Genomic DNA, 23,962 nt, shown 5'->3' on the forward strand with positions numbered 1-23,962 from the left:
TACCTTACTGGTTTAGTGCTTCAAGTGAAGCACTGGGTGTTTTTCAGGTATGATTTCCTAAATTTAACCTTTAATTCCTTGGCTTAAGCACCTGTGTAAATGCTGTCATTCTCTAATACATTGAACAACTGCATCTCCTCTTGGGCTAAGTATGAACTGTTCATTGCTTCTGGGAATTCAGATTAGAATTAGAGAGATCTGAGTGTCCTGAAGCCAGCAGGAGGCTGGGAGGGACGTGTAGGACGTGTCAGCCCAGAGCTGAATGAGGTGCCTGGTGCATTAACAACCCTGAGGTCTTAAGAGCAGGGATTTGCACAATGGCATCACTGCCTTGTTCTCTTCTTAATTCAGAACACTGGCTGCTATATTAATAGTGGGGATTTAGTGACTTGATTACCTTCCTAATTGTTCAAACCCCAAGGTGTTTTTGAGCTGCAGCAGCTATTTCAGAGCCCGTCGTTCAGCACATGGGTTATGATTTATTTTCTCACCTGCACTGTTCTGCACTTAACCTATGTTGAATTTCACCTGTTATTTTATCACTTTGCCTGCTCAGTAAAGTCACTAAAATCTAATGTGAGATGGAGCTTGCAGGGAACATTTTTAGCATTACTATTGTCAAATTCTTCAGTTTGCTTTGCCACTTTTACATGAAAGGTGAGAGTTGTTGCCCCAAAGAACTTTCTGTCTGAATAGCCATGGAGGGAGAGAGGCAGGAACAAGAAATATCTTGCCCAAGGACATGCAGAAGGTGGTTTGGAGAGTTGGCAACTCTGCAACCAAAACCCACATTCCATTTGGTTGCTTTTTATTGTGGCAACAGAAAATAGGATTTCTTAGCCTTGAGCTTTGGATTCTGAAGCAAGTTCAGAAGGAGATGTAATTCATGTGCTGCAGTCTGTGCAAGTGGTTGCCTTAGGAGAGGCTTATCTGAAACCAGGCTCCTGTGGGAGATTTGAGTGTGTCAGGGTATTCTACCCCTCTGTGCAAGAGAAAAGATGTGTTGTAACATCATACAGTTCTCTTAAAGGTAGACAAGTATGGGAGGTTTCAAAGAGGATCTTCAACTCTCAGATTCTTCTTGCTCCACAAGCAGAAGTCTAATGGGGGAGTGAGAACTTTCAGTCCTCACAGCCCTTGGTGCAAGAGGCCTTGAGCAGTAATTTTCACCTTGTGTTACATTGAATTAATCCCATGTTCCTGCCTGGGATTGTTCCTCCTTAGGAACAGGACTTGGCATTTCTCATGGAGCTCCATGATGTTCCTGCCAGCCTCTTCCCAGCCTGCCCAGGCCCCTCTGGGTGGCAGCATGACCTGAGGTAGCTGCCACTCCTCCCAGTCCATGTGATCTGCAAATTTGCTTTAATGAGGGTGTTTAAAGGGCTGGACCCAGCACTGACCCCTGGAGTTCACCCACAGCTCCTGGCCTCCAGCCAGACCCTGAGCCACTGATCATTCAGGCAGCTTTTGGTGGCTGCTCCTGCACCTTCAAGAGCATCTTTGTGAGGAGAATCTCACAGATGACAATGTTTGGAAGGCTTACAGAAGTCCAGGTAGACAATACCCACAGCTCTCCCCTGCCAGGCCAGACCTTCATTGTGGAAAGTTAATGCAAGCATGACTTCATAGTGAATCCAAGCTGATTGTTGCTGATTTTCTTGTCCTTCATAAGAAGACTGTTAGATCAGCTGCTCCCAGAATTGTAGAAATTATTTAAAATTCTCTAAAATTTGGAAGAGAGCAAGAACATCCACACAGCAGAGGTCCATGTATGGATGCATCTGGCCCTGGTAATGTGCTCCTAGCTGGGTGCAAGACTAACCCTATTCCTGTTCCCAAAAAAGCAGGAGCTGCTTGTGGTCATGGAGGACTTGGTGTCACTTACAAGCACTTTCTGTCACAGTACTGTAATGATGGAGTTATTTAGGAAATTCCTGCCTTTAGGTGATGAGTTATCCTTAAAGACAAACAGGGATTGATTGTGTCTAGCAGTGTGTGCTCTGTTCTTTTGCTGTCACTGAGCAATGAGAGGACTCAGCTGGGAGATCTGGATTCCTGCTGTGCTGCTCTGGGCAGATGTTGGTTCTTCACAGATGGGTTTGAACCTGGGCTTGAAAATTTTTTTGGTGTGTCCTATAGAGAGGACTTTGGATAGAAGACTTCCCTCTTGCCCTGTGCTGCTGTGATTTTATTCAAGCTGCAGAGCAGTTGAAGGGCAATCCCAGTGCCTTTCTCATCCATCAGTTTGGTTTATCCTCACACATCACCACTGTTGTGGTTGTGGCTGTAGAAGGTACTTCTGAAAGCCAGCTGGAGATGATCAGGCAGCTCCTGGCAGGCCATGTGGCACTTGATTTTGTGTCTAATATGTGAACACAGCTGTTTCTTACCTGTGGTGTAATTTAGAGGATGAATTCATCTGCTTTGCCTTGTTTTGAATCACAAAATCATAGTATGGTTTGGATTGTAAGGGATCTCAAAGACCATCTGGTTCCAAACCCCTGCCATGGGCAGAGACACTTTCCACTAGACCAGGTTGCTCAAAAATTAACCTTCTCCTCAAAAGACTTTAGTGACATTTCCTACTTCACAGAGGAAGACAGGACTTTTTAAGGATGCAAAACTGGTAATTATATGAGTTGCTCATAACATCAGCCAGAGCTGACAGACCTTAACCCCTGGGCAGCCCTGGATGTAACCATAGATACTCATGCCTTATGTCAGGAGCAGTAAAGGAGTAGCTGCTCCTTTTTCCTCCTCATTGAAGGATTTATTGACTCTGAAACTTCTTCTAGATGAGTGCTTGGATTGGTAAGATTGCCCTTCTCTTCCTGCAGGTCAGTGGGTTACAAGTGCTGCTTGCTTCGAGTGTCCAGTGTGATTTTACCTCCTATGGACTGCAAAAAATATTTTGTGCCACTCAAGGTGCAACTCAGTGGTGGCAAGGAGAAAAAAAAATTCTATAAAGTCTGCAGGACTTTTAACTGCTGCACAAAAACATGGGCAACCCTAAAGTCTTTCATTTCTGTTTCTAAAGAGAGAGAATGAATGAAAAAATCCTGTCTGCCTGTGTTTGGTACTTTAACCAGATCTGACCACAAATACAAAAGTGATCCTGCTGTCAGCTGTGCTCCTTTAGGGATCTTGCTGCTTTTTTGTGTCAGGTGGGGCTGGATCTTGCTGGTGGCTTTTTGTACACAGGTGCAAACACAGCTTTCCACGTCAGTAAGCAAAGTCCTGTTTGAATGGGAGGAAAATGGATATTGAAGAGGAAAAGGTGCAATGGAAGACCAACTATGAAAGCCAAAGGAAGCATTTTGTAAGTTGAAGAAGCGTTAGTTTGTGTGTGCTCCTTCCTCTCACACCCTGATTCCTACTGAGGTCATGGTTGTGGCTTTATGGTTTTTTCTCTTTTTAGCATCAGGAAATTGGGAAATCCCAGAGCACAGGGTTGTTAGTACAGAAATGCAAAAAACACGGCCTTATGTCTTGTGTCCAAACAAATACCTGGTGTCCAAACAACCTCACCCACCCCAAGCTTTCAGCCCTGTAGCTGTGGGAATCAGGGGACAGGGCACAAATATCCTGCACCCAGCAGGCCCTGTCTCCCATGCAGGACATCCCCCTGCCCTGCCTTGGCAGCCCCAGCAGCTGCAGCACATGTTTAAAGCCCAAAACACCCTCAGCTCTATGGAAAACAAGATCTTTCCCAGGAAGATGCCTAACCCTTTTCTTTCTTCTCTCCTGCTTCTTCTCAGTCCTCCTCTGGGAGGAGCATGGGTTTCTTTTTAAAACAGCTTTTAAGCATCTTGCCACTTCACAGCCCTTGAGCTGTTTTTCCTCTCCCAGTCTCTTAAGGGGTTGATCCCTGGCCTCCATTTGAGAGCTTGCAGCAAGTCAACAGCTCAGGAATCCACATGGTGCTGCCAAGACAAAGGTTCTTCCACTCCTCCTGGCTTTCTCCACCTTCTGCCGCAGGCACAAAGCTGGGGAGCACTTTTGGACTTCTCTGCTTTCAACTTGTAAAACTTGTATGGCAACTGTGAACCAGAACTCAAATGATATTCTGGCAAAACACACTGAGCTCCTCTTGGGAGGATGGAGAGTGAAAACTGGTGGGGTTTGTGTTTTGGGTTTTGTGAAGCTGAAGGGGTGCAGTTACCACTGGGACAGGATGTGAGCTGGGGCAATTCCCAGGGTATTTTCCCTCTTTGCAGGAAGGGATGTGCACTTGAACAAAATTTAAAGACTTTTCAAGGGAAATAATCCTGTGGCAATGAAGTGTACTCAAACTGGGGATCAGAGATTTGCTTCAAGCACAAATTTCAGAGGAAGATCCATCTCCCTGCACCATTACAGCCCTGCCCATCATCCCTTGACACACCACCATTGCACCCAAAGATTCTGTCCCAGAAGGATCACATTCACCTGCAAGGACCCAGCTCTTCTGAGTAAGTCAGGAATTTAGGGATAATAAGGAAATTAAGTTTTGAAAATATCTTCAGCTATCGCATACTAGTCATAGTTTCTTCCCTTTTCTTCACTTGGATTTCTATCTGATCATTAAAAAGTGTTTTGCTTTGTTTTATTTCTATCCAGCACACTGATTTATTCATGGGCAAAGCCTGGTGGTTTTTATTTTTCCTGCAGTGTTGGGGAACATAAAAGCCCGGAAACTTGAGGCTACTATCAGCATTTATGCTAAAAAATAATGGTGCTGGCATCATAAAATCAATACATCCTTTTTTCCCCTCCTGTTTTAAAACCAGGAGGAGTCAATTGCATGGCAAGAATTTGCCTCAGCAAGCCTGGGCTGTGTGAAATAGAATTGATTATCTGTCACTCTTGATGCATCAGAAGAAGGATGCAGATGTTCCTCCAAATGTGACATTTCCTCTTCAGTGCAAGGTGGGTGTGTGGTAGCAGTTCAAAGCCACAGAAATCAAAGGAGAAGGGAAAGTGAATTTTCTGCATGGAAAGAGCAAAATCAAATTTAGAAACCTGCTGGAGCTGGCAGCAGCCCAGGAGCTGGGAAGGTTTCTACCTGACAGCTGCATTAATTGCTGCCTGCAGATCACTCCTGGGAAACTCTGTCCAGTTCTTTCTCTCCAAAATCCAAAAGCTAAAAATTGTGCAAAACAGGAGACTGGCATCTGCAAGGGACCAAGAATACCTGGTCACAAAATTATTTGGGTTAGAAGGGTGCCTAAAGATCATCTCATTGCAGCACCTTCCACTATCCCAGGCTGCTCCAAGCCCCATCCAACCTGACCTTGAACACTTCCAGGGGCAGACAGATTCTCTGGGCACCCTGTGCCAGGGCCTCGCCACCCTCTCAGAGAAGAATTTGTTTCTAATCTCTCATCTAACCCTGCCCTCTGTCAGTTTAAAGCCGTTCCTCCTTGTCCTAAGTCTTTGACATGCACCTCTCTAATCCAGTCTCATCTCCACACCTTTATAGAGCACCTAATCTCTGTGATATGAAGATGCCAGCACTAATACCAGAGGTTAACAAAAGTAATCTCTCTAGGTCAGGCTGCAAGGGGGAGATTGGCTGTAAACTTTCCAAAAGCTGATTGTTCCCAGTCCCTTCTGCATCCTAAGCCCTGATGGCCTGGTTGTGCTGTCTGTCCTCCCAGCAGGACCAGGCCAGGAGCTCCTCTGCAACTTTCCCCTGCTAAATTTGCCAGGCTGAAGGATCAGGCTGGTGATGAGCACAGGAATGAGGAGAGCCTGCTGTGAGAAAGGGAGCTGGGTGTGGGATTTTCTGGGGTCCTTGTGGCAGGAAGGAAATGATGAATCTGACTCCATGTTCTTAGAAAGCTAATTTATTATTTTATGGTATTATTATATTAAAGAATGTTATAGTAAACTATACTAAAGAATAGAGAAAGGATATTTACAGAAGGCTAATTTTTTATTAGTTTCTAGACCTAGAGAGATTACTTTTGTTGACCTCTGGTATTAGTGCTGGTATCTTCATATCACAGAGATTGGGTGCTCTATAAAGGTGTGGAGATGATAGAGTGGAGATGTGAGTGAGGAGAGTTTGCTGTGAGTGGGATTTTCTGGGGTCCTCGTGGCAGGAAGGAAATGATGAATCTGACTCCATGTTCTCAGAAGGCTAATTTTTTATTTTATGATACTATATTATAGTAAAGAATGCTACATTAAAACTATACTAAAGAATAGAGAAAGGATGTTTATAGAAGACTAATTTTTATTAGTTTCTAGACCTAGAGAGATTACCTAGGGTGACCCAGAGAGATTACTTTTGTTAACCTCTGATATTAGTGCTGGCATCTTCATATCACAGAGATTAGATGTGGAGATGTGAATGAGGAGAGCCTGCTGTGAAAAAGGGAGCTGGGTGTGGGATTTTCTGGGGTCCTCGTGGCAGGAAGGAAATGATGAATCTGACTCCATGTTCTCAGAAGGCTAATTTATTATTTTATGATATTATTATATTAAAGAATACTATACTAAAACTATACTAAAGAATAGAGAAAGGATATTTACAGAGAGAATAATGAAAACTCCTGACTCTCTCCAGAGTCCCACAGCTGCTATTGAGTCAATTTTAAATCTACATTCATCTCGTGGTACGATAACATTCATTCTCCTCACTTCTGAAGAGACAGGGTTATTTTTTTTCCCAAATCAAGAGAATATTGAAGAAATTATCTCTGATAAATACCTGGAAGAACAGCCAGGATCAAGATACCAATTTCTACCTCCTATCAGACATCTTTCATGTAGCAGAAAATTATTTCTTCAACACCACTCAGAGGGGAACGAGCAGTTCAGGAAGAGCACAAGTAAATGATGGATTTATAAAACAATTTCATCCAAGAATACAAATAACACAGGAAAAAACTTGTATTCCCTTGAGTCCTACACTAAAGGATCATTTCTCTGCTTCCCTGCATGAGAGATTCAAGTCTCAGCACTTCCAGCTTTCCTGGAGATTCACACTCTGCAGAGATGAGGATTATTGGGATAACAAAGTCAAGGAGGAAAAGGAACAAATCAACTTGACCCTGATTGGTCATTAAGTTAAAACAATTCACATGAAATCAATCAAACAATCACCTGTTGGATAAACAATCTCCAACCTCATTCCAAAGCAGCAAAACACACGAGAAGCAAATGAGATAATATTGTTTTCCTTTTTCTCTGAGGCTTCTCAGCTTCCCAGAAGAGAAATCCTGGTGAAGGGATTTTTCCAGAAAATATCACAGTGACAGCTGGGTACCAGTATCTGGCTGCTGGAGTGTGGGGGGTCAGCAAAGACCTGGAGCTGAAAGCAGAGGTGTAATGGTCAGTGCCTGGTCACTGAGGTGTCACCTTGAAGATTGGCTTAGGTGTGACCACAGCAGCTCAGCCAGGAGCAGCTGAGCTGTGGGATAAGGGTCTGGTGCTGACAGGGAAAGCAGGGCCTGTGTAACCCAGGGAAGAAGGAGGAGATCCTGCCTGAGCACTCAGACATCTTCTAAAAGGACAAAACAGAACTTTGCAAGCTGGATCAATCACATAAGGAAATCCCCTGGTGTGCCCAGCACCAGCAATTCCCAGCACCCTCCTCTTCCTTGGGCTTGTGCCATGCAAGTCATCCCTAACGTTATAAATATTTCAGAGGAGCTGTTTGCATTCTTATTTGCTTGTGGAGCACAAGCCTTGCAGGGAAGGAGATCCCTGTGACTGCTCCTCATGCTGGGAGCACTGACATTGCTGCCTCCCACTGCTCCCGCCCACGAGCTCGCTGCTGCAAAGGGAGAACAGCTCAGCGCTCATTTCCTGGCCGGGGATGTGCAGGGATGTGCAGGGCAGCTCATGGCATCCCCCTGGCCCTTGGTGCAAAGCCTGGTTGTGCACACACACGGATTCAGTGCAGTGTGGGGAAGGCAAATTAAATCTCCATCCTGGATAAAGAGGTTTTCCTGGGCTTAAGGATGAAGTTGAGGGGGAAAATTCTTTGCTGTGAGGGTGGTGAGGCCCTAGCACAGGTTATCCAGAGAAGCTGTGGCTGCTCCTGGATCCCTGGAAGTGTCCAAGGCCAGGTTGGATGGGGCTTGGAGCAACTTGGGAGAGTGGAAAGTGTCTCTGCCCATGGCAGGGGATTTGGAACTAGATTGTCTTTAAGATCCTTCCCAACCCAAACTTTTCCATGTTTCTATGAAATATGGGGTTTAAACCTGTGAGACAGGTAAAAGGATCCTCCAACTAAACAACGCCTCTAATATATTAGTCATTAAATTATGTTTTTCGTTTCCTCTGGAGACATCTTCCTGCAGGGCACAGCTGGCAAAGCTGGCAGCAATCACGGAGGCTCCAAGTGCCTCTCCCACAGAAACCAGGGCTTGGGAAGATCTCAGGAAGTTTCTGGACCATCCCTCGGCCCTGGGGCACAATCAGTGCTGGCTGAAACCCTTCCCACCATGTTTGCTCAACATGTTCTGAAAACCTCAAGTGATGCTGAGCCACTGCCACCCTCTCTGGCATTTGTTCTCTGTCAGGAGAGATGCTCTGTTTTCACCATCCTAGACCAAAGTTTGATTAGTTTTATCTAAATCTTGTTTTGGGACCAGCTTGATTAGCCATTAACTTTTTACAATTATTATTACTTTTTACTTTTAAGTTGTTTTTTCTAGATGCCAGACAGAAATGCTCTAGAGCTGTGAGCAAAGGGCGAAGATCCTTGTACTCCAGAAATCCCCAGACTATGTCTGATGCATTTTCTGCTTATTAAAACTGCCTGGCACCACTGAGATTGCCTGGGGTGCTTTCTGTGGGTGAAACCCAATAATATCTGATCTAGGGAATGATGCTCTGACTGCTGTGATGGCCTTGGCTGGAGCTTGGAAGCTGGTTTCTGGAATTTTCTGGGAAATGGAAAGCAGATTCATTGGTGTGGGCACCAAGGATGGTCCCATCTGGGATCTTTGTAGGTCAATACACAGAATAACTGGAGCAAATCCCAGGGCAAGGACCAGATGACAGAAGAATCTTAGTGGGGACCTGAACCATCATCCTCTACTACAGGTCCTGGTCACAGCTACAAATCTCTGGGATGCTCCTGCTGGGAAGGTTTTGGAGCTGAGGTGGCACTGTCCAAGCAAGACCAGTGCTGGAATAAAACTGAGGAGTTATATATATATAATATATTATATATATAATATCTGAGGAGTTGAGCCCCTTCCAAGATGGGCAGGCACTGAGCAGGATGTTATGGACAGCAAACCTGGACATGAGCATCCAAACATGGATTTTCATGGATGAGCCATTTTGGGTCTAACCCTGAATATATTTCATTAAGTTTTTCTTTTTCTAAGCCCTGGAATCATGTGCTGGAAATATCCTTCTGGAGATGAACTGCTAATCCACACTTATCCTGGGAAATAAAAGTGTAAAAATCTGGTTTTGTAGAGATTTGAAAGCTCATCACTCCAAGGAATTTCACTTGTTTGCCAGAGCAGAGGACTGGGCTGGAGTTGAGGTGGATGAGGAGAACTCCTGGGTCTTGCTTTTTTTTTTTTCTTTTTTTTCCTTTTTTCCCTAATTTTTTTCCTCCCCCCCCCCATTTTCCCCTTTTTCTCCCTTTCCTCCCACTCCTTTCCACCCCCTATTTTTCCCTATTGTTTCCCAATTTTTCCATTTTTTTTCTTCCCCCCACCTTTTGCAAATTTACCCTTTCCCCCACCTTTTCTTCCCTACGTTTTTCCCCTATTTTCCCACTTTTTTTCACCTTTTCCCCATTTCTGCTCCCTTTTTCCCCCTATTTTTCCTGGTTTTCCCCCCTTTTTTCCATTTCCCCCCCTTTTCCCCCTATTTTTTCCTAATTTTTCCTTTATCTCCTCTTTCTTTCCCAATTTTTTTCCTTTTCCCCCCCTTTTCCCACATTTTTCCCAATTTCCCCCACTTTCCCCAATTTTTTCCCATTTTCACAATTTTTTCCCATTTCCCCCCCTTTTTCCTATTTTTTCCCATTTCCCCCCTTTTTCCAATTTCCCCCCTTTTTTCCAATTTCTCACCCTTTTTTCCCCTTCCCCTTCCCTCGCCCATCCCCAACCCCATATTTTCCTGTCAGAAAATTAATCTGGAAATTTGGGAAAAGCACCAGAACTCCCCATTTTCATAGGAAAATCAGGCTGCATGCCTTGGGCATGGCTGGGCTGTCCTTCCCTTCCATGAGGAGTGAAGGAGGATTCCTCTTTACCTTCTGGGATGTCTGGCAACAGCCCATGGGTGTCCAACCCACCTGCCTTAAATTATCCCAGCCCTTTGAGGTTACTAAACATCCTGGGAAATTCCATTTTTGGGTCATTTCTCCCCAAGGCAATGGTTGCCTGCTCAGTGTGCTTGGGCACAACCCCAGCCTGCCCTGCTGTGGTTTCCAGGGGCAGGGCACAAACCAGGTCCTGTCACTGGTTCCAGACACTGGAAGAAGCCCAGCAGCCCATGGCACCAAATCTTGAGCAATTTTGTTCACCCCAGCAGCCCATGCCACCAAATCTTAAACAATTTTGTTCACCCCAGCAGCCCATGGCACCAAATCTTGAGCAATTTTGTTCACCCCAGCAGCCCATGCCACCAAATCCTGAGCAATTTTGTTCACCCCAGCAGCCCATGGCACCAAATCTTGAGCAATTTTGTTCACCCCAGCAGCCCATGCCACCAAATCTTGAGAAATTTTCTTCACCTTTTTGCTGCACCTGCAGCAGCCAGCACTCCCTGAGCAGGACAGAGGCAGCAAAGCCATGCAGGACACTGATGTCCCTGTCCCTGCCACTCCTGTTGGTGTCACAGCTCTCACAAACAGCCTGGGGGGTGGTTTTTTTGAGTGCTCCTCACCCACTGGCCCAAACAGGTTTGTCCAGTGAGCATTAAGCCAAACCTGGCAGACTTTGCCCTGGGGAGGATGAAGAAAAACTCACCTGCAGCATCGAGGGGGTCTGGATGGGGCTGGAGCCTGCAGGAGATGGATGGGGAGGCTCTGGAGCACCCCAGGGATGGTTTGAGGAAAATCTTGACAACTCCAGGGGGGAGAAGCTCCTCAAGTTTTGCAGGGAGCAGAGACACAGCATGGAGCTCATGGTATCAATGTTAAGCACCAGGATGAAAGGATGGGTGTGACATTCACATTTTCTGAAAAATCCCTTCACCCAGGATTTTCTCCTGGGAAGATGAGAAGCCTCAGAAAAAATGAAAACAATTCTTATCTCATTTTCTTCTCCTGTGTTGTGCTCATGTGGAATGTGTTTGGAGATTGTTTGCCCACAGGTGATTGTTTTATTGGATTCTGCTGTGGGTTTCCATTCTTTGGCCAATCGGTGCCAAGCTGTGTCAGGACTCTGGAAAGTGTCACGAGTTCTATTATCTTTTTAGCCTTCTGTAAGTATCCTTTCTGTATTCTTCAGTATAGTTTAATTTAGTATTGTTTAATATAATATAGTATCATAAAATAATAAATTAGCCTTCTGAGAACATGGAGTCAGATTCATCATTCCTTCTTACATCTGGAGGCAAGGAAGGAATGATGAATCTGACTCCATGAATCTGACCCAAATACAATAGATGGGGTCCCATCCTGCACAGTTCAAAGAGTTTCTCTTGAGCTCCCTCCAAGCCAATGCCTCTTTCTACCCCCAGGGAGGGCATAAAGGAACCACAGTACAAATAAACACTCCTCCCAGGTTAAAATGCACCACCTTCACCTCCTGCTGCAAGCTGAGCTCCAGAGATGAGGACACACTGCCCTGGTGCTGTTCCAAAGCTCCTGGCTCAGCCCAGCCCAGGGATGCCACCGAGGGTGTTTGCTCATCCTCAGGATCCAGCACAGCAGGGTCTGGACTCCCAGTGCCCTGGGCAAGGGCAGAGATGCGAACGGGGGCATCTGAGTTTGTGACCCCCTTGTTTCTGAAGCAGCTGGGCTTTCCCTGTTTGTCCCACAGAGAAGATGGGATTGGTGCTCTGATGAGCTCAGAAATTTGCATAAGTGATGCAGGAGGCCAAAATTCCACCATCACACCCACATCCATTACACACAGTTCTGTACTGCTCCTACCAAGAAAAAACCATCACAAATCAACTCAAAACCCCTTTCCAAGTGTCTTCCACCCCTTTCTAAGGCAATCAGCTCCCTGTCACCTCCCTCCCATCTCTGCTGTCTCCGGGAAGCGAAGGGTTAAAAGCTCTGAAACTGCAAGAACTTCCTCCCTTCTGCAGTGCCACCCTCGGAATGACGCTGGTTTCTGCCGGGCTTTGCCCAAATACGTCCGTTTCCTCCTGAAACACGGAGGAGGAAGGAAAGAAATAGAGATACAGAAGAAATATATATTTTTTTTTTTTTTTTGTGTGTGTGTGTGTCTTTATCTAAGAGAAGGCGTCCGCATCCGAGGAACCCAGGCGTCCGAGCCAGCCCTGCCTCCTCCCGCTCCATGCCGTTCCGCAAAGGTAGGGATGGAGGGGTGGGCAGCATGCTCGTACAGGGACCACCTGGGCACCCAGGGATTGCCTGGGCACCCAGGGATTGCCTGGGCATCCAGGGATTGCCTGGGCACCCAGGGATTGCCTGGGCATGCAGGGATTGCCTGGGCACCCAGGGATTACCTGGGCATGCAGGGATTGCCTGGGCATCCAGGAATTGCCTGGGCACCCAGGGATTGCCTGGGCATGCAGGGATTGCCTGGGCGCCCAGGGATTGCCTGGGCTTCCAGGGATTGCTTGGGCATCCAGGGATTGCCTGGGCACTCAGGGATTGCCTGGGCACCCAGGGATTGCCTGGGCATGCAGGGGTGGCTCCTGCAGGGTGGGCGATGGGAGCCGCGGGCTGTGCCCGGCTTTGGGGCAGGATGGATGGGGACACCCCTGCGGTTGTGTGGGTGTGCTCTGTGCAGCCTGAAAAGGGCGGCTCTGCCCTCTCCGCCTTTCCCGCGGGGTTTTCCGTCTGTGTCCTCCCTCAGGGGCTGGGGACGGAGGGCAGCGGGTGTTTCTGGCCAGGGGGATGCTGCTGGGGACGATGCAGCCGAGAACCGGCAGCCTGCGGGCATTTGTGTCCTTGGGAGGGGCTGGAAGGAGAGACAGGGCAGGTAAACAGCCCTCACCTTCCGTGCCTCAGATCTGCGCCCCAAACCATCCCTTTTCCACAGAAATCCCCACTCACCACCCCCCTGGCTTGGCGGTGTGGGAAAGAAGCATCAAATATGGGACCTAAAGCCCTGCAGGTGCTCAAATATGGGACCTAAAGCCCTGCAGGTGCTCAAATATGGGTCCTAAAGCCCTGCAGGGTGCTCAGATAAGGGGTCTAAAGCCCTGCAGGTGCTCCTCTGCTGCTGTGGAGGAGTTCCCATCCTCTCCGGGCTGCTGCGAGGCAGAGTCACTGAAATGTCACCTCCTCCGCTTTGCAGAGAGAATCGGTGGGACACAGAGTAGGGATGCTTGGAGTAATTTCTTTTGGAGAAATGGAAGGGAAAAAGTCTTCTCCAGGAGACAGACAAGCCAGGGGAGGCAGGCTTAACACCTCAGATCTCCACCCCAATACCATCCCTTTTCCACAGAAATCCCCACTCGCCACCCCCTGGCTTGGCAGTGTGGGCAAGAAGCATCAAATATGGGACCTAAAACCCTGCTGGGTGCTCAGATATGGGTCCTAAAGCCCTGCTGGGTGCTCAGATATGGGATCTAAAGCCCTGCTGGGTGCTCAGATTAAAGCCCTGCTGGGTGCTCAAATATGGCACCTAAAGCCCTGCAGGTGCTCAGATATGGGTCCTAAAGCCCTGCAGGTGCTCAGATATGGGTCCTAAAGTCCTGCAGGGTGCTCAGATATGGGATCTAAAGCCCTGCTGGGTGCTCAGATATGGGTCCTAAAGCCCTGCTGGGCACTCAAATATGGGACCTAAAGCCCTGCTAGGTGCTCAGATATGGGATCTAAAGCCCTGCTGGGTGCTCAGATATGGGATCTAAAGCCCTGCAGGTGCTCCTCTGCTGCTGTGGAGGAGTTCCCATCCTCTCCGGGCTGCTGTGAGGCAGAGACTCTGAAATGTCACCTCCTCCGCTTTGCAGAGAGAATCGGTGCGACACAGAGTAGGGATGCTTGGAGTAATTTCTTTTGGAGAAATGGAAGGGAAAAGTCTTCTCCAGGAGACAGACAAGCCAGGGGAGGCAGGCTTAACACCTCAGATCTCCACCCCAATACCATCCCTTTTCCACAGAAATCCCCACTCGCCACCCCCTGGCTTGGCAGTGTGGGCAAGAAGCATCAAATATGGGATCTAAAGCCCTGCAGGTGCTCAGATATGGGACCTAAAGCCCTGCTGGGTGCTCAGATATGGGATCTAAAGCCCTGCTGGGTGCTCAAATATGGGACCTAAAGTCCTGCAGGGTGCTCAGATATGGGACCTAAAGCCCTGCTGGGTGCTCAGATATGGGATCTAAAGCCCTGCTGGGTATTCAAATATGGGACCTAAAGCCCTGCTGGGTATTCAAATATGGGATCTAAAGCCCTGCAGGTGCTCCTGTGCTGCTGTGGAGGAGTTCCCATCCTCTCCGGGCTGCTGAGAGGCAGAGACTCTGAAATGTCACCTCCTCCGCTTTGCAGAGAGAATCGGTGGGACACAGAGTGGGGATGCTTGTGGCGGTTTCTTTTGGAGAAATGGAAGGGAAAAGTCTTTTCCAGGAGGCAGGGTTAACTCGGGATGCTCAAGGACACGGGCGGAATGTCCTGCCCAGCACAGCACACAGGTGCTCCGGCCGGCGGGGCAGGGACAGAGGTGTCACACACTGGCGCTGGCACATCGCAGAGCAGCGGGGAGGGGATGGAACCGGCGGGGAGAGGCTGGGTTTGCGTTTTGGAGGATGCTCGGGGGTGCCCGCAGTGATGCTCCCAGAGCCGGCGAGGTTTGTGCTGCCTTTGGAGGGCGAGCACAGCGTGATGTGCTTCACACCCTCGCAGCTCGGTTTGCAGGGCTCTGCTTAATTCTGGGTGATGAGTGGATTAATTGGGAGCAGAGGGAGAGATGCTGGGGAGGAAAGAGCGTGTGAGGCTCTAAAAGAGCGGGGCTGGGGAGCAGGGAGGGACTGGGGGTATTTGCCCTGTTTTTTTGGGCAGCTCCGTGGCCCTGCTGGGGTGGAATGAAGGGCAGAGCTCCAGCGCTTGGGGACATAGGGTGCGTTTGATGCTTTTCCACCTGGATCGGGTGTTTTGGGACACCGTGCTGTGGCTGCCATCGCTGCCGGATTTGCTGGCACAGCTGACCTCGGTTCTGCAGCCCTTGTGGCACCCTGGCAGCCGTGCCTGCCTCCAAACTTCCTCTAGAGGTCAACCTTGAAATGCCAGAGCGGCTCTCGGCAGCTCCGTGCATCAGCCTGCAGCTCCAAGGGGGCAGAGAGGCCGTGTGGAGAAGTTTTATCCATTGCTGGTGTGTTTAGGAATAATTTTGTCACCACAAGAGTTGTCAAGCATTGTATTTGAGGAGTCCCCAGACGAGGGGAGGCATGATGAATCTGACTCCACGTTCTCCGAAAGCTAATTTATTATTTTATCTACTATATCATATTAAAGGATACTATACTAAAGAATACAGAAAGGATACTTACAGAAGGCTAAAAAGATAATAATGAAAACTCGTGACTCTTTCCAGAGATCTGACACAGCTTGGCACTGATTGGCCAATGAGTCAAAATAATTCACATGAAACCAATGAAACAATCACCGGTGGGTAAAACAATCTCCAAACACATTCCACATGTGAGCAAAACACAGGAGAAGCAAATGAGATAATTGTTTCCTTTTTCTCTGAGGCTTCTGTGCTTCCCAGGAGGGAAATCCTGGGTGAAGGGATTTTTCAGGAAATGTGGATGCCACAGTCAAGCACTGGAAAAGCAGTGCCCGGGGGAGTGGTGGAGTCACCATCCCTGGAGGGATTTAAGACATGCAGATGTGGCGCTTGGGGACGTGGTTTAGTGGTGGCTTGGCAGTGCTGTGACCTGGCTGCAGCCTTCAGCCCCAGCTCAGAGCATCCCCACAGCACCAGCCCTGCCTGCAGCACTGCTCAGTGGCTGCTGCTGGGCTCCCCGGGGACACATCCACAAGCCACCAAGGCAGGAGGGCTGTGGAGAGCTTGGCCTTGTGGCTGCCCTTCAAAAGCTGCCCACAGCAAGCTGTGCACGTGCTGAGTGTGCAGGTGGGTGTGAGGATATTTTCCTTCTAGTTCAGTTTGGTGCATAAAAATCCTTTTTCAAGGTGGTGGCTTCAGCTGGGCTGGGATCTGGCCGTGTTCCTGGGGACCCCTGGCAGCCTGGCAAGGAGGCTGGGCCTTTACTCCAGGAGCCTTTTGGGAACAGCATTGTCGCAGACATCTTTTCATTTAAAATCCTTTCCTTAGGATTTTTTCCTCCTGAGAAGCTGAGAGGCCTCAGGAACAAAATGTAAACATTGATTATCTGCTGCTGTGGAATGCAACAGGTGCATCTGGGATTGGTTTCATGGGGTTGTTTCTAATTAATGGCCAGTCACAGCCCAGCTGGCTTGGACAGAGAGTCCGAGCCACAAACCTTTGTTATTCATTCTTTCCTTTCTATTCTTAGCTTAGCCAGCCTTCTGAGATGAAACCTTTTCTTCTATTCTTTTAGTACAGTTTTAATGTAATATATATAAGAAAATAATAGATCAAGCCTTCTGAAACATGGAGTCAGACCTCTGTCTCTTCCCTCATCCTCAGACCCCTGTGAGCACTGTCACACAGCATCTCACCTCAGAGCTGATCCAGGCAGCAAAGAGGAGGCTCTGCCCAAGCTGCTGCTCTGCAGACCCTCTTGAGGCCCAGGGACACTTTGGGATGAGCATTTTGGAGGCTCTCAGCTGTCTTTGCACCCCCTGTCTGTGGAAATGGAGCACCCTGTAGTGGAAAATGCAAACTCCACCCCTGTTCTCACTGCTTGCAGCTGGTTTCTCACTGCTTGCAGCTTTGGAGACCTTTCCTGTGAAATCCTGGTTGCCTTGGCTCTGTTTGGCCTCCTTTCTCCTCGGGCATCTTAGCCAGTGGCATTGCCACAGGACCTGCACTCCCTGGCTGTGTCACAGCTGCCATTTAGCTGACCTCAAGGCATTTGGCAGTTTCAGATATTAAAGAAAGGTATTTCTAGCAGGCTGCTCAAGCACAGCCAGGAGGAACAACCTCAAGGCATTTGGCAGTTTCAGATATTAAAGAAAGGTATTTCTAGCAGGGGTGCTCAAGCACAGCCAGGAGGAACGAGCTGAGGACAGAAATTGATTTCTCCCAGCATTGCTGCATCATCTGGGAGCACGGAGAGAGCCCTGATCCCCAGGCAGTGCCCCCACCCTGGCACTGTGGCTGCAGCTCTGCTATCTGGAGGTGCTGGGAGCTTTCACCCAAAGTGCCCTTCCTGAAAAATGTGATTTAATTACTGCAGCTGACGCGAGGGAGCCTGGGAGTGTGCAGGTGATAAGCTGGCAGGGCACTGCCAGCCAGCAGGACATTTGTCATCTGTCAAAGGACAAATGAAACCCCTGTGCTGCTGGCTGGGAAGGAGCTGGAGATAAGAGTGAAAGGCAGTGAGCAGGGAATGAACACAGGATGATAGAAGCATGGAACAGTCTGGGTTGGGAAGGATGTAAAAGATCACCCAGTTCCAAACCCTCTGACAGGGCCAGAATATCTTGTGCTCAATCAGGTTACTCAAAGTCCACTCCAGCCTCACCTTGAACACTTCCAGGGATGGGGCATCCATCACCTCTCTGAGCAACCTGTGCCTGGGTCTCACCACCCTCATCATAAAAAATTTCTTCCTTATATATATTTTTAATATAATTATAATATATAATTTTATATATTATATAATATATAATATTATATATTGTATAAAATATATATAATATTATATAAAATATAATATATATTATATTAAAATATATTTTATATATTATTATAATATTATATATTATATTTTATATATTACATTTTATATACTTATAATGTATAATTTATATAATTATATATATAATTTCTTCCTTTATATATATACATTTATATATATAAATACATTTTATATATATATAAGAGTATATATAAAAATAATAGTATAAAAAATAATAATAATAGTATATATAAATAATATATATATTATATATAATTTATATATAAAAATTTCATCCTTATATAAATAAATTTCTATATATAAAATTTATATATATATAAATTTATATATATAATATAAATTATATACAAACAAAATATATAATATATAATTTATATATTTATATATAATATATATGAATTATATATAAATTTAATACAGTAATAAATTTTATATAATATATATTATATATAAATAATATATTAAAATAGTATATAATTTTTATATATATAATTTATATTTATAAATTTCTTCCTTATATAAATCAACCCTCTTTCACTTTGAAACCATCAGCCCTTGTCCTGTTGCAAAACACCCTGCTAAAAATTTGTCCCTTTTAAAAATTGGTTCCCTTCAGGCACTGGAAAGGGCTCTGAGATCTGCCCAAAGCCTTCTCGAGGCTGAACATCTCATCTCTCCCAGTCTGTATCTCATCACTTTGGGAGGGTTTCTGGATTGCTGGCAATGCCCTGCAGTCCCACATGCTGCTGCCTTTGTCACCCATCACTCCTTGATGCCGTGGCTTCCTGGCAGCCCTGGAAAAGGTTTTATCCAGGATTTCCTGTCAGAGGCACTGGGCAGGATTTTTGAGCACTGATGGATGCAGAGAAGAAGCCATCTGGGGAGTCAGGAGCTGCCTGGGGGGGTCCTGCCAGCTGCAGCTCCCTGGTGACAGTGACACCGTGGGTGTCTGCTCAAGGAGCAGGGAGGGAGCGTGTGGCAGAACTGGCCCTGGCTCCCCTGGCTCACAGGCCCGTGCCTGAGTCAAACCAGCACCTTGTTTTCACTGGACACCTTCCCTGGAAGGCTGGAAGTCCCCTCCCATCCTGCTGTGTCCCCTGGCCTGTGTTTCTCACTGTGGTATTTTCACTCTGGCTCTTGGTTTAGCTTTATCCCCTTTCACCTCACCCAAAGGAGCAGGTGTCTGTCCCCCATCTCACCCCTCCCTGCACCTCCAAGAAAGCCCTGGCTGACCACGACCTTTCCATTGCCCCTTGGCCTTTGCACTTTCTTTAGCATTTATGACCACTCATGGGGAGATTTTGATGGATTTCAGGGTCACCATGCATGGTTTTGTTCCCATTATCACTCACTGGGTCATGCACAACCAAGCAGCAGAGGCCACCACGTCTCAAGGTGCTGGTGCAGAGGAGCACATCCCAGGCTGTGGTGGCCAGGTGGGACAGCCCTGGCTGCCACCAGGTGCAGGTGGGACCACCATTCCACTAGAAACTCTTGCAGGAGGCTTCTAAAGGCTGCAGTGAGATTTCTGGGACCTGCTCTGCGTTCTGATGACTCCACAGAAACCAGCTGGTGGGGACAGGACAGATATGGGTTGTGAGCACCTCTCAGACTCCCTGAGTCTGGGAGTTAAACCACGTAACAATATTGAAGGTACATGCTCATGGCCCAACCTGGGAGCAGGCAGGCACACCTGTAACCTCCCTGCCAGGGCCAGCACCTCACCAAGCAGCTCAGGATGCTGGAAAACCCCTCCTTTTGCCATCCTGCCTCCCTCCTGGCAGGGATGGGGAAGGATTCTCCTCTGCTGCATCTCCAGCCGCCAGCTGAAACCAAGCTCAGTGGTTATATCACACAGGAGAGCAGCTCAGACTCGGCTTGGGCTTCACCCCAGTGCTGAAATCCCACCACAAACCCCCCAGACCCCTTCTCCACCTGGCACCCCACCATCCCTGTGCCACTGGGAGCCTTGCCAGCAGAGCTGCTGCCCTGCTGAACCTTTCCCCAACACACCCTCTGTGATGGAGAAATTGATCTCGGCACAAAACAGCTCCAAAGGCTTTAAATCAGATGACCACAGGGTTTTTTTTCTTCATGGAGGGACGTGGGAGGATTTCAAAACCAGCAGCCAGCGAGGTGTGATCCCTGTTTTCCTGGTGCGTGCGTGCAGGCACTCACATCTCTACAGGGCACCTGATTCTGATCCCCATCATAACTCCATTCTACGTTGGGTAAAAAATAAAAAGGATGGGGCACAGTCCCCAGTTGGGAGTTGTCACCCTGTTTTTTAAGATTTTCTAAGCCTTCTGAGTTTGAAATTCTTGTAGCGAACTTTCTCACACACTTTCTGGAAATAACTCGTTGTTTTGCATTCCTTTATGGAGGAGGAGAAATTTGATGGGCTTTTGGTTTGTCCAGTGTCATTGGAGAGGTGGCACTGTCACCCTCCAATCCACTGTCACTTTTGGAAATCTATAAATGTTGGAGTCAGAAAATAAACTTCCTTTATCCTTCACCTTGAGAACAGTGGTGTGAGCTTGTGTTCTTTCGTGTCCTATAGTGACAGGGAGTCAAGATGAAGCCCACACAAGCAGATTTAGGTTTCCTTTGTGTTTTCCCCTGGAGAATTCCTTGTCCTGGCAAGGATGCCACTAATTAGGATTCCACTGGGGCAGCATACCTTGTATAAACCTTAAATATTCCTTGCTATAAAGAACAGCTGTTATCTTCTCCATGGTATCCTTTCCCAGGCCAAAAGCTATTCCCCAGTTTTCTCCTTCCTGGAGAACAAAATCCCTCTCATTTTGTCCTTCTCCATATACCCAATTCTGAAAATATCTCCTTGCTATTGCCAACCCTGTCCCATGAGGTTTGGAGATTAAACCCCTCCAAACCCAAGAGGTTTGGAGATTAAACCTCTTCCAAAACTACAGGGCCTGGAGTGAGATGTGCCCTTCCTTGGTGTTGAGGAAGCAGCACCATCCAGACCAGAAAACCCAGAAAAATTTTGTATGCCACCCTCTTGCTAAAACATCATGGAATTGGGCTTTCCTTTTGGTTTCTCTTAATCATTATTATTACTGTTAATAATAATAATAATAATAGTATAACAACAACAACTTGTGGGACTTCATGCTGTTTGTTCAGAATTGACTGCTGAGACCTTTTTATTCCCCCCCTCCCCAGTCCTTTCCTCCTTGTTGGGCGTTTTCCAGCTTCATCAATTGAGGCAGGGGAAACTGAGGCACAGGAGGGCTGAGATGGGCTGGAGGCTGTGCTGATGGTGCCTTTAGCTGCTCATGCCCATGGATCCAGCTCTGTCTGCACCAATCCTGGCAGTGCCAGAGCATCCTGAGGTGTGTGTGCCCTGTGCAGGTGCATTTTGAGGATATTACTGGTGCAAACTTCACTGTAGTGCAGTGCAGAGCTTCCAAACCAACCCCTGTGGGTTTGATGGGCAGGAGCAGGGTGTTAAAACCCCACTGGAGAGATGTTGATTGGGGTTGGAAATCAAGGACAGCTTTGCTCAGCCCTGAAAAAGTATATCTGAGGGCAGAGGGGGCGAGCTGAGACAGACAAATATCTCCTTGTGAGATGGTTTGGGGAGAAATGATGCTGTTGGGAAGGAGTGATGGGGAAGGAGGTGATGGGGAAGGGATGAAGGGGAAGGAGGTGATGGGGAAGGAGGTGATGGAGAAGGAGGTGATGGGGAAGGAGGTGATGGGGAAGGGATGGTGGGGAAGGAGTGATGGGGAAGGAGTGATGGGGAAGGGATGGTGGGGAAGGGGTGATGGGGAAGGAGTGATGGGGAAGGGATGGTGGGGAAGGAGTGATGGGGAAGGGATGGTGGGGAAGGAGTGATGGGGAAGGAGTGATGGGGAAGGGATGATGAGGAAGGAGTGATGGGGAAGGAGGTGATGGGGAAGGGGTGGTGGGGAAGGGGTGGTGGGGAAGGAGGTGGTAATTCATGGAGAAAAGGAGTTATTGCCATGTCCTTGTGCAGCCGCAGCCCCGCTCTGGGCTGGTGTGGAACAGCTGCATCCCTTCACCCAGCCCGAGTTATTTATTTATTCCTCTCCCCTCCAGCCGCCGCTGGAGCTTGTTTACCCCACGGGACGCCAGCAGAGCCTTTCCCAGGGCACCGGGGCAGGCTTGTTTACCAGCTGTATTTATCATTTCAGTGGCTGTGCTGGCAGGGCCGCCCCACGGGCCCCGCACTCCCCGATCCAGCCGGGAGCGCTCCGGGCTGGGCGAACACGCGAAGGGAGCGTGCAGGAACCCTGCTCTGTGTGTGTGTATTTGTGTGTGTGTGGGTGCCCTTTGCTGCGCTTTCCAGGAAGCCCCGAGAGCAGCTGAGGCTGGTAAACAACGGGATAATCTGTCACTATCTCCCCGCGGTGCTGGTGACTCGGGCTCTTGTGTTTTTCATATCCTGTACTGCGTTAGCACAGAACCCCGAACTCCATGTAGTGTTAGTTGGCTTCACAATCTTCACAAAATGTCTTCAAAATTTGGTCAGATGAAGCAATCCCGCTGGGCCTGAGATCCAAGCACACCCTACTGCCTCACATCCCCAAAAGTCTAAACTTCTTTAACTCATGATATGCAAACGGACCAAACTCACATATGTCTGAAAAACTTGTGACTGTCATTTATTTTGGGTGTGCTTTTGTCTACTCCCTATAAAGTGTTAGTTAACTTGACAAACTTCACAAAATGTCTTCAAAATTTGGTCAGACGAAGCAGTCCCTCTGGGCCTGAGATCCAAGCACACCCTACAGCCTCAGATCCTGAAAAGTCTAAATAAAATTGAGAAGAGGAGCAAACTGGGGGTATGTGACTTCATGAACCCCTGATAGGCAAATGGGCCAAACTCATACGTGTCTGAAAATCTTGTTGGGTGTAGCCCCTTGGGGAGGCTTTGTCTACTCCCTATAAAGTGTTAGTTAGCTTAACAAACTTCACAAAATGTCTTCAAAATTTGGTCAGATGAAGCAATCTTTCTGGGCCTGAGTTTCAAGCACACCCTGCAGCCTCAGACCCCCAAAAGTCTAAACAAAAGTGAATTTGGGGGATTCTCCAAGTGAATTCTCCAAGTGAATTTGCAGGGGAGGAAGCAAACTGGGGGTATGTGACTTCATTAACCCATGATAGGCAAGTGGACCAAACTCATTTACATCTGAAAGACTTGTTACTGTCATTCATTTTTGGGTGTACCCTATTGGGGAGGTTTTGTCTACTCCATATAAAGTGCTAGTTAGCTTCACAAAATGTCTTTACATTTTGGTGGGACAGAACAATCCCTCTGGACCTCAGATCCAAGGATTCCCTACAGCCTCAAGCCCCCAAAAGTCTAAACAAAAGTGAATTGGGGGAAGCAAACTGGGGGTATATGACTTCATTAACCCCTGATATGCAAACAGACCAAACTCATATATGACTAAAAACCTTGTTGGGTTTTTCATTTTTGAGTGTAGCCCCCTGGGGACACTTAGTCTGCTCTTAATGTACCTGAAGGCCCTTCATTAAATATATCCATTTTTATTCTTTTAACTTTGTCTGGCCTCTGTTCCTAGGTGAGCCCAAAACCACATCAGTACTGGGAGGAAAATTGGGTATTTTGTCTCCTGCTCCCAAATCCATGAGCCCCAAGGAGGGATGTGGCTTCCCAGTTTCAGTTTCTGTTCAGCCAGGATGTTTCAACTGCCTTTACTGGGGGATAAGCAGGGTTGCTCTGGGTCCTGCTCGTGGGCTTGAAGGTGAGGACTGAACAACTGCTGAGTTCTGTGCTCAGGAGACCAAACTTTTCCACCCCAAAAATGTAAGTGGGCACTGCCAGGTCACTGGTACAAGTGCAGAATAAAGGCTCCTCAGTCACCAATATGAATTTATTTGGAGGAAAGTCATGCCTTCATGCCAGGTATGACCCAGGCAAGCACTCACCTTAATGCCAGTAGGAGACTCTAACATAGCTGGAGCAGAAATTTGAGAATTTTATTTGTTTTTTATTTTCTCCTTCATACTGACTTCCTTAGAAATCCTCCTTATTTGCAAGGGATTTCTCACA

The 23,962-nt window shown here is 47.4% G+C and overlaps 1 protein-coding gene across 2 annotated transcripts in view; it reads left to right on the forward strand.

Moving 5' to 3' along the window:
* Positions 1–12,275: 12,275 nt before the first annotated feature.
* The window catches only part of PFKFB3 (6-phosphofructo-2-kinase/fructose-2,6-biphosphatase 3), a 48,222-nt gene continuing 36,535 nt past the window's right edge, over positions 12,276–23,962 (forward strand). Inside the window, exon 1 of one of the 2 annotated variants that reach the window (XM_063153685.1) lies at positions 12,276–12,453. Coding sequence is in view for 1 of the 2 variants with exons in the window: in XM_063153680.1 (XP_063009750.1) it covers positions 12,438–12,453 (16 nt within the window). In the remaining variant the exon portion in view is untranslated. The remainder of the gene's footprint in view (positions 12,454–23,962) is intronic. The other variant, XM_063153680.1, reaches the window with a different exon arrangement.

This window comes from Melospiza melodia, chromosome 4 (assembly GCF_035770615.1).
Source record: "Melospiza melodia melodia isolate bMelMel2 chromosome 4, bMelMel2.pri, whole genome shotgun sequence".
In the NCBI taxonomy this organism is placed as follows: Eukaryota; Metazoa; Chordata; class Aves; order Passeriformes; family Passerellidae; genus Melospiza; species Melospiza melodia.